The 11,209-nt window shown below is 46.3% G+C and overlaps 1 protein-coding gene across 1 annotated transcript; it reads right to left on the bottom strand.

The window, feature by feature from the left end:
- Positions 1-10,013: 10,013 nt before the first annotated feature.
- LOC122403957 lies at positions 10,014-10,892 on the bottom strand. The gene has a single exon (XM_043407782.1). The coding sequence runs from the start codon at positions 10,890-10,892 to the stop codon at positions 10,014-10,016; it is 879 nt and encodes a 292-aa protein (XP_043263717.1).
- Positions 10,893-11,209: the final 317 nt, after the last annotated feature.

The raw sequence follows: 11,209 nt of genomic DNA, 5'->3' as shown, positions 1-11,209 counted from the left end.
AAGTCCAGGTTATTATTTGTCCTGCTTTTATTAGTAAGGTGCTGTTCATTAATAAGGTCAAGAAGAATGTTGCCAAAGTTATTTTGTTTGTTACAATTCCATACTGGGTGGAGGGCATTAAAATCTCCTCCCAGGATGTAATTGCCGCTGTCTTCAAGCTGCTTAAGGAACTTGTTCCAGGCAGACTGAGAGAAGTTGTCTCCTGGTGGTCTGTAGCAGGCTGCTATTGTGAGGTCGAAGGAGAGGTTAATTATTTTGAGAGCTATGGATTCAGTGTTTTGGTCTTCACATATGAGGTTATCCTTAATTTGGAAGCTTAGGCCGTTGCGGATGAGGATCACAATTCCTCCTCCTTAGCGGTTGTTGTTTCTGTCTTTTCGGATAGTTTGGAAATTGCTTATGTTGAGGTGGTTATTCGTTTTGAGCCAGGTTTCTGTAAGAATGACTATGTCATAATCGAGACATAGCCATGCTATCTCAGCCACCTTGGCTGTAATGATTCTACAATTCCACAGCAGAATTTTGAGGGGATCCATGTTTAATCTTTCTTTTAACTCTGTATTGGTTTTTGTATTGTTTAGTAACAGGTGTGATCGGTTCGCAGTGTTGGAGATTTGTTACGATTATTTGGTTTTTAATAAGTTCTGTTCTAAGAGAGTTTGTTTCTTTTGGTTTGTCCTTGGTTTTGTAGGTCAGAGCCAGTTCTGTTTTTTCCTTTACTTCTTCGGGTTTTTGGTGGTTTTTTTCATTTGTGAGAGAGTTTGTTTTGGCTGAGATGGCGTAAACTGGTGTGTTTTTTAGTGTCATTGAGGCTGATTTTTGGTTTTGTTTTCAGAGTTAGCGTAATCCTTAAGTACCATGTTTGTAGTCTTGCTGATAAGGAGATGTGTTGAGGTGCTGGGACTTGAGTTGCCCATAGGTGCTCTTTGGTTAGCCCCTGCCCACTTTGTAGTTGGCGGAGTAGGTTTATTTTATCCATCGATAATTTTTAGTTGGAATTTTTTCTCCATAGAAGTCTCTTTTAGAGGAGGGAAGTTGGCCTCGCTGATATTGAAGGCTTTGCAGGCAGATTCGATGGGTCCATTAATTGTGGCAAAGGTTTCTTCCGCCATGGCTTTGCCTTCCCAGAAACTAATACTGTCATATGCCATTATTTCTTTAATTTTTTTATTTAACTGGTAAGTATTGTATTTAGTGGTGAATGTTTTATGTTCGCCTTTGCAATGAAAGCATGTGAGGCTTTTGTCCTCAGAGCAGGCATGGTTTTCATTAGCAGGTTGATGGCATTGTCCACATATTTTCTTGCTTTGGCAACTACTTGCAGAGTGTCCGTACTTGAAGCAGTTGGAGCAGGTCCGAATAGCCTCTACGTAGGTGTGCACTTTGCAGTTGTGTAGTTCAAATAACTTGATGTAGTCCGGGGTTCTTGTACCTTCGAATGATGGTACCTGATGGCTTTTAATATTTTGCAAGGAGATGCTGACAGATATATAATTTCGTCCGTACTCATGTCGATTGGGATGTTCCTCAATAGGCCCCTCTTTTCGATCCTGAAGCTGGGAATGTGGGCGGAAATGCCAGCTTTTTTAAGTTTTTCGGAGTTGACGAAGGCGTTGGCCAGATCCTTATTCGGGAATCTAAATTCCACGCAAACGTGGCCTCTGGGTTGCATGTCTGTTGCTCCTGCTTTTAAAAAGCTTACGGTTTGTGCGAAGAAGATTAGGTTTTGAGCTTTGTTTTTTCTTAAGGTGTCATTATTAATCTTTGCCTCGACAAAGGCGTGGCCCATGTGCGAATCGGGGTACGTGGGTACAGTGTTTTTAACATTTTCGATCAGTGTTTTTTTTGGCCTTAGAAGAGTTAATGGGAGTGTCGAGGACTTGAGAGTTCCTCCTTTTAAGTTTTTTTTCAGCGTGCAGGCCTTGATTATTAACATTGCTGTTGCTTGGGCCGCTGGGGCCCATCACGGCGTCCATCAGGGCCTGGGAAGGAATAACTCCATTCCAGTGGATTACACTCCACCCTTACCTTTCGTAGTGCACTTCTGTTGTGTGAAATATGGATCGTTGAAAAAGCTTAACAATAAGAATGTATAATGCAGGAATTGTACGGAAAAAACACTTCGAATTGTATGCGCGTGTCACTCAGCCACCATTCGCACCAGCATTTCCAACCATCCCTCTTGGGCCCCACGCAGGCTAAGTCCCTATCATAAATCATTCGAAAACGAAATATCGTCGAGCTAATCTGTTTTTCTTTTTCACGTTTATCGATGCACAAGATTTTTTTTTACTGCCACACACTCTTAACACTTACAGTTATTTTTATATTGTCTTTTTTTTCTTTTTCACACGTTCAATACGCGGCGTAGCCTGGACCCACAACCTATTGGAATTGTAGGTTTATGGGACGTACGGTTTAAATTATACAACAATATTTAACTGTAGAATTTCTCTTTTATTATAAGCGTGAAGGTATATCTCAGAGATCCGTTCACTATGAGATCTGTTTCTAAACTGTGCAGTTCACTTGCAGAAGAAAGGCAAGAGTGAAGCGCAATTCGCCCTAGCGACGAACTTTTTTTTCGTAGAACCCATGGCCAAAATTGAAACGAAACTTTAGACATATACAGTCGTCACTGGAGATGATTTTTGTAACATCGTGAGACGGTTAGGAAATCCAACAATATTGTTGCAGTTGCTCAAAAATGTATTTTAATTCTTCTCTTTCATGTCTATTGAAAATCTCCTGACTTTCTGCTCCTTCAACGTCCCCGTCTTCAACCCTATTTTCGTCCTCGTCTTCATACTCGACTTTGTCCTTGTCTCCGTGTTCTGCAGGATTTTTATTTTTATCCATCCATGCATTGCGTTGCATTTTGAAGATGACTGGAAGTCTATTCACAATATTTTTTGAAGCCTTTGGTTTTTTATATATAACGAGGGGCATAATTTTATGCGTCCCCGTGGCATTTGAGCATAACGCAATTGCCACTCTTTCCTTTCGTAATTTATATCCACTTACAGATGCTTCATTTTCATCTGCAAGTGTTTTTGTTGGCAAAGCTTTTCACAATAAACCAATTTCGTCGATAGCTGCCGTGGAAAATGGATTGGTGGTTGGAATAACGAGTAAATTGTTGAATACAATTGCAAATTATAAAAAATATAAAAATATATTGTAAGAAAAAATAAGTAAACAAAATATTATAACACAAACAATTAACACTTGAATGCAATAATAATTAATTTAATGATTGGCTCAATATAAATAATACAGTGCTGTCTCTCAAATAGCGCGCGTTTTCGGATTCTCTATACACGCGAAGCTATCCCCACTACTTCGTTTGTAGTCACAGCGCCGACGAGGGGAGACCGGTGCCGAGAAGCTATTAACTTTTTTCGACCGCGCCGCGACATCGGGCATCGGATATCAAAGAGAAAGCCGAAGAAAGGTTCATAGCCTTTCTCAATACATAGTGACACACCTGACACTCTGACCGCGTGAACCGTCATACGAAATTGATCCAATTTACAACTTACTCGTAATCTTTTACTTGTCTCTAAGCGTTTTAATAATGATTGTTATTATTATTCTACATAGTAATTTATAAGTACATATGTAATATACAGGATGTTTGGTTGGAAGTGTTGTTCCTAATTGCATTTAGACTTATTGAGCAGGAATCTTCAATTATTGATAACATGTGATAATCATTAAATGCGCAGAGGCTGGTGACCTACGCAAATGTTTTTAAGGATTTAGTTTCATCGTCGAAGATACAGCGAATTAAGTGCACATATGTAACGTACCTTTTTCTAATGATTAGTGGTTTTTGGAAGAAGGCTTCAACGACTCACGATTGGTCACCACGTTGGCGAAGTTGGTGTCCTGTAAAAGGTTGTTGACATTTAATTTCATCGTTAATGGTGAATTAAATTAGTGCGCACTATTTATTCTTACTGCAAATTTGTTTACACATATACCTTACCATTCTCAAAGTATTTAATTTTCTGGCAAGGCTTCTGCCTCCAATATTTTTTTGAATGCCTCGCCCATTATTTGTACATGGGGTTTATTATTGCCCCAGTTCTTAATGAGGGTGTCTATCCAATGTTACTCTCTCAGTTTTCGTTCTTCAAGGCTTTTCGTGGCTTGATCAATCGGTAACTCTTGTGAAGTTTCTAACTCCTTTACTGCTTCTTCTTCTCGGTGCTGCTCTTCTTCCTCTTCTTCTTCATGCCGTTCGTCTCCTCCTTCTATTTCTTTTTTAATGTCTGCTTCCCCTTCTTGTTCCGTAATATCCATGTTTTCCACTTGATCCAATAATAAAAAGAAGTCATTTAACAGTTCCTGATTAATTGGTTCGCCATTTATTGTTTGGATTAGTTCGCTTATTTCCGAATCTATTGTCGTGTTCAATACATCTTCTGAAGAATCATGTAAGAAATCAGGATAAATGATTGTGGGCGTTTTCAAAATAAAACTTGGTTCTTTATTTGCTCCGTGCAATGCGATGGTCGCTACAAGAATGAATGACTTTCTTCTAGCCTGAGGCGTGTGCCTTCGTCAGTGTGATCGTTTGTTTCTTTTACGACGCCCCTGCTCTCAAGGAACTTTTCCTTGAGAGGGGTCGTGCGTTGACGAAACGCATGTGGCCCGTCTTAGCCACTCACTTCCTCCGATTTCCTAACAATCATCAGAGTCTTTTGTAAAAATTTTGGGTAATTATTTAGAAAAGGTCGGGTCTCACCGATTTCGATGATTTTTGAATATGTTGTAGAAATCAACATTTTGAACAACTTTTTCCTATACATATAACCGCCGCTCGGCCTTAGTTTTCGAGATTTTTCTTCAAAAAGATTGTTACTACTACAAATGAATTCTGTCTATATGTACATGTTGCGTGTACTCTCGCGACCGGTAAAATTGGAGTGGCGCGAAAAGAACGCTTTCCGAAGAGTAAGTTAATACTATCGGAATAGTTGGAAGAAATGAATGTAGTACTGAACGAGCGAAGTTGACTTTTTGACTGTGTAACGTTGAATGTCTATTTCAGGTCTGATGTCGGTATTTACATGGATGGTGGAATGTTCTTATTGGCTAATGTGTCGTGTTGTAGGAGTGTCGTTGGTTCTGAATGATTGGTGTAGTTGTTCTGTGTGGGTGTGGTTTGACTGTACTGGCGGAAAGGGCAGGCTCTGGTGAGGAAGCCCTTTTCGGGGTTGGGACGGAGTTTTCTAGTAATTTGAATATTAGTAATAATTAAGAGAAAGCTAGCCAAGTGAAAGTGCGCGCACGTGCATTTCAGCTGTCTAGAAAACTCCGTCTTGGTTACCCTTGAGTAACAAAAGGCTGAGGGTCGTTTGCAGGCCCGGCCAACGGCTCGACCGAGGGCCTTGACTGTCGCCAACTAACCCTGCCATAAAGGCTAAATTGCGAGGTCCTGCTCGCGTCGCAACAGTACATGTCTGTGACTCTGTATGCGTCAGTCCACGATCGTCGATTTTCTCTCTTGTTTGTATTAATCGGCATGACAACCGACTACAAATAATGTACAATGTGTCAAGCTAAATCTAGTTCTGCATTGGTATCGTTATTAAACGCATTGCTGTCAAAGGTTCGAATATTCCGAAGTATGGAACTCGCCAAATATGTACATTATGTAGGCTATTTAGCTGAATTCTTCTTCCGTCGACAATATGATTTTAATGATTGAATAATGAAATTTTTCGAAATAATGGCTGAAATCTTTCCCACTTCTGATAATATCAATAAAGAAAACTGAAATAGAAAATGAATGCGTGGCCGACCGCCTTACGGCGGCCGGTATAAGAACATCTAACCCAGACCTAATTCATTATATTAGTTACTAGGTAGAATAGTAAGGTTTGTGTTAGGTCTGAGTTAGATTTTCATACCGATTTCATCGAAATCGGTAAGTCCCGACCTTTTCTAAATAATTACCAAATTTTGTTCCAGCCATTCCTAATGTAGGGAAGTTTTATTGTGGGTAGCCTACTCTACCTTGCCCAGCAGTCTAGACTGCGTGGGGTGATACTCGTACGGGAACAGGAGACTAGTTGTAATTGATACGGTTTATTTTGCTGCTATCACTTGTACAGACCAAGTTCTAATGCCCCGTCGGGAACGCTCGCTCCGTCGTATCCCGCGCACAGGCGGCTTCGCTCGCTTGTTTTTTCCCCCACTCTCTCGACCTGGGGTTATGCGTCGCTAGTCCCCACACACTCCCCCTCGAGTGCTAACGGAGTAGGACCGTTTATTCTTTATTATTTTTCTTTTGGGGTACTTGTAAAAATATACTATAATATAATATAACATAATATGATACAATAATAATATATATAAATATGTGACTATAGACGACGAATATCTTAGGTCTCTTTAGGAACTGTTACATTGCTTCTTACATACTATGTTGGTTGCGAACGTCACCGATTTTTTTCGCCCCGAGTACGTTCTCAACGCTGGATGCGCGTCGCGCGGTTGATTTGACGGCGGAATTTCGCTGCCGTCGGTCGGCAATTCCTCGCACACAATGTACGCGGGTTTAATCAGTTCAACGGACACAGTTTTTGCGCTACCGTTTACGTCGATCGAGTATACGCGGTCGGATAATCGCTCCAATATGCGATGCGGCCCAGCATACGGTCGCTCTAACGGCTTCTTGACAGTTTTTGTCAGCAGGAATACATGAGAGCAAGTTTTTAGGTCTTTATACACAAACGCGCGCTTTTTGAACTTCTGCGCTACCGGCACTGGGCGCACTTGGCACATGTACTCCTGAAACTCCTCCAGAAACATTTGAGGGTTGACGGACATCTCCTCCGGTAAGAAGAATTCTCCCGGAATACGGAGCACGGTTCCGTAAACGTTTTCCGCCGGTGACGCGCCCGTGTCAAGCCGCACGTGGTTTCGCAATCCCAGCAGTACCGTGGACAGCACACGAGTCCAGCTTGCGCCCGCGTGGCACATTATCGCGGCTTTTAAAGTTCGGTGCCACCGCTCGACCATGCCATTCGACGCGGGATGGTACGCCGTCGTGCAAATGCGGTGACATCCGATCAACTTCAACAACGCCGTGAACACGCCCGACTCGAATTGAGCGCCCTGATCGGTGGTCAAGATCTCGGGCGATCCGTATCGCGCAATCCATTGATCGTAAAACGCGCGAGCCACTGTTCCGGCCGACGTTTCTTTTAACGGGACCGCTTCGGCCCAACGGGTGAAACGGTCGATTAATGTTAAACAATACCGGTAACCCCCGTCATCCGGCAACGGACCGACGATGTCCATGTGTACATGTTTAACCCTTTTAGTGCCAGGCATTTTACGGAGTACATGCGAAGAATGCCACGGGCCGATTTGATATGCGCGCTTATATGAATAGCTTTATAGCTCTGCCATTATTGACCGAGGTATTATTTCAAAATAATATATGAACTAACTAAAACCAAATATTGGAATAGAAGAAATCAGGAAAACGCTTCGACTTTCACTAACAGGCGCCAGAGAAAGACTGAAGAAAAACCAAATGAACTGAAGCATGGTGTGGTGTGGTCTATACTATTGGCATCGGAGATAAGGACCAAGTGTAAACGAATGCCACTTGACACTCGGAGAAATAATGATCTGAACGTAAACAAGCGAGGGCCTTCAAACGAGGCGCAGAAAAAGTCCCTCAGCACGTAAGCGCGCTGGGCGGTCGGTCCGCCACAACGCATCGGCCCTTGGCAGTTTTCGCATAAGGACCGCAGGCCGATAGATCGGCCCGCTGGCACTAAAAGGGTTAAACCGCCCGTCCGGAGCCACGATTTGCTCCGGCAAGAATCGGACATGTCTCGCTATTTTCGCCTGTTGGCAGGACGTACAATTTTTGCACCATTTTGCCACGTCTCGATGCATATTAGGCCACACGTACCGCTGCCTAATCAGTTTGTCCGAGACCTTGGCGCCCGGGTGTGCAAGGTTATGGAAGGTGTCGAAGACCCGTCGTCGCAACGACACAGGTATATACGGACGAATTGATTCCGCAGACATCTCGCAGTACACGTGTGTGTGCTCCGGCCCCCACATTAACCTTTTTAACGCGATAATCGGATTTTCTGAGTCTCGTATTTCTTTTAGCTGTGGATCGCTTAATTGTTCCCTGGCAAGTTCGACTAAACTAAATTCGGTAGGGAGACGGATCGACTCGACTCGCGAGAGTGGGTCCGCGACCATGTTTTCGCCCCCGGGAATGTATGCAATTCGCGTAGTAAATTGCGCTATATATGTAAGCTGACGAGCCTGGCGCGGCGACGCCTTGTCGGACCGCTGTAAGAAGGCGTACGTCAGCGGTTTGTGGTCCGTTACCACCGCGAAATCGCGACCCTCTAAGAAGTGCCTGAAAAATTTGATTGCCTCGTATATCACGGTTAGCTCGCGATCGTACGCGCTGTAACGGCACTGGGCCGGGCTGAACTTGCGCGAGAAAAAGCTTAAAGGCTTCCATTCGCCGTTGATTTCCTGCTCTAACGACGCGCCCATCGCGAAGTCCGACGCGTCGGTTACGACCCTTGTCATAGCCGCGTCGGAGGGATGTGCCAACGTCACTGTGCTGGCGAGGTCAGTTTTGACTTTTTCAAACGCGGCCTCAGATTCCGGTGTCCACACGATTTCCGTTTTATCATTTTTGCGCGAGTTTTTTAAATACGCGTTCAATGACGCCTGCACTACCGCGGCGAGGGGTTGGTTGCGCCTATAAAAGTTGGCCATACCCAGAAATCTGCGGAGTTCCGAAACTGTACGTGGTTTCGGGAACTTCGCGATTGCCTCGACCTTTTCGGGAGTCGGTTTCAACCCGTCAGGATTTACCCTGTAACCGAGAAACTCTAACTCTCGTGCGCCGAATATGCATTTTTCTACGTTAACCCTGAGGTAGAAGTTTTTTAAGCGTTCCAGGACGGTTCGGATATGCTTCTCATGCTCCTCTTTTGACGCGGATGCCATGAGAATGTCGTCGATATATACGAACGCGAAATCTAAATCCCCGAGCGCTCGATAGACGTAACGCTGGAGCGTCTGTCCCGCGTTTCGCAGTCCGAATGGCGTTGCTAGGAATTCGAAAAGCCCAAATGGAGTGATAACCGCCGTCTTTGGAACGTCTTCAGGGGCCACCGGAATCTGGTGGTACGCGCTTTGTAAATCCAGAGACGAAAAAATAGTTTTCCCGCACAAATTCGCGGAAAAATCGTGCACATGCGGCACGGGGTACTTATCGGGTACCGTGACGGCATTTAACCGGCGATAGTCGCCGCACATTCGCCATTGACCGTTCTTTTTCTTCGTCATGTGTATGGGGCTTGCCCATGGGCTACATGACGGTTTGCATATCCCCGCCACGACCAACCGCTCAAATTCGCGCTTGGCGGCCCGCAACTTATCCGGGGGCAGACGCCGGGGTCGCTCCGCGATCGGAGGACCGCGCGTTTCAATGTGGTGAGAAACACCCCGCGCCTCCAAGGGTATCTCTTGGGCTAGGCCGGTTACCTCCGGAAAATCCCCGAGAGTTCGCGCGTACTCGCTCGCCGGGTTCGCGGTATGGATTGCGTTCAACGACGCCGGCCGCACGACGCCGAGTGTACACAGAGTCGTGGTGGAATCTGTAAGGCGACGTTTCCGCAGGTCCACCACGAGGCCGTAATGCCTCAGGAGGTCTGCGCCGATGATCGGGTACGGAACGCTGGCGATACAAAAGTTCCACCCGATTGGGCGTCGCAACGCCAAATCTAGGACACGATGCGTCTCGCCGAACGTGTTTATGACCGAATTATTCGCGGCGTATAGTTTGAACGCGCTTGGTTCGCGATCGATCTTTTTGAGGACGGGCAGTAACGAGATTTCCGCGGCAGTGTCGATTAAAAAGAGTTGACCGGACCGCCGGTCCCGCACGTGGAGACGGTTTTGCGATAACTGCTCCCCCGCATCGGTCTCCGCGATGGAGGGATGATTCAGTTTCCCTGATCCGCTTTTTCCTTCCAGCTACAATTCCCCTTGCACACCCGCGCGTCCGACCCGAACCTTCTGTGCGCCCAGCATAATTCGCTCGATTCCGCATTACCTCGTTTCACGTTGCGATTTGTCTGGCTCGGCGTTCGCGTGCGCCCACGGTACCTCGAGTCTTTTACGAGGCGTTCCACGTCGCTTGACAGTTTCGCGAGATCGGCCGCGAGCTTGTCCACTTTCGCCTCTAACGTCCGTGCCGGCGCGTTGGACACGGGTGCCGCGTAATTCGCTCCCCCGCTCATAGCCTCGATGATCTTATCCGCTAACTCCGCGACCTCCGCTAGGTCGGGCATTTTCGCGGCCGCGAGAATCGCTCGACACTGTGCCGGCAATTGATCCATAAATATAGATCTAATGACATGTTCGCCGCACCGTCCGTCGTCGAGGCTTCGCAAGCGTATTAGGATTTGGGTTGGTTTCCCGTCGGTTAGGACCTGCCCCAGCAGCAATTTGCGCAATCGGCTTTCCGATGACGCGGAGTATGTCGCCAGAACTCGTTCCTTTATTTGCGTATACGGGTTTTCTAAGGACGAATTCGTGATAAGATCGCGGAAACTCGCTATGATTTCGGAATCTAACGCGGCGACTATTGAGTCCGCCTTGGTGCGTTCATCCGTCACGCGCGCGGTCCGGAATGACGCTTCCACTTGATAGAACCAGAGCGCTGGATCATCGCGGAAAAATCCGGGTATTTTCGGGGTACGGTAAGAGTCTATACGCCCTACATTTAACGCTGCGAGCTGCGCCTGAGCCGCCGCCAGGGCTGCTTCCACTCTCGCGGCGCGTTGTTCTTGTGTTTCCGCGAGGTCTGTTTCCGCGTTCATTTTTTTTCCTCGCGCGATTCGCGACGCTATTCCAATATGGCCGTCGCGTGTAGTTCCACGCACGAGGTACGGTTGCCGACCCAAAATGGCCGCCCTTTTTCAAATGACGCCACTGGCGCTTCGAGGAGCATTTCCGCTGCCTGGTCCCCCGACTGGAGAGGATGGTCGGGGCTTTGGGCTGGATTCTGCCCAACCTGGGGGGCGCGGCGGACCGAGTTCGCCGCCTCTATGTGGCAATGGTTCAGTCGGTGGCCCTATACGGGGCCCCCGTCTGGGCGGACGACCCGGCGGCCTCCCGGCGCAGCATGACTATGCTG

This window comes from Colletes gigas, unplaced genomic scaffold (genome assembly GCF_013123115.1).
Source record: "Colletes gigas isolate AHSC1104 unplaced genomic scaffold, ASM1312311v1 Colletes_gigas_Sc00086, whole genome shotgun sequence".
Taxonomy (NCBI): Eukaryota; Metazoa; Arthropoda; class Insecta; order Hymenoptera; family Colletidae; genus Colletes; species Colletes gigas.
This window is presented reverse-complemented; position numbering and strand designations above follow the sequence as displayed.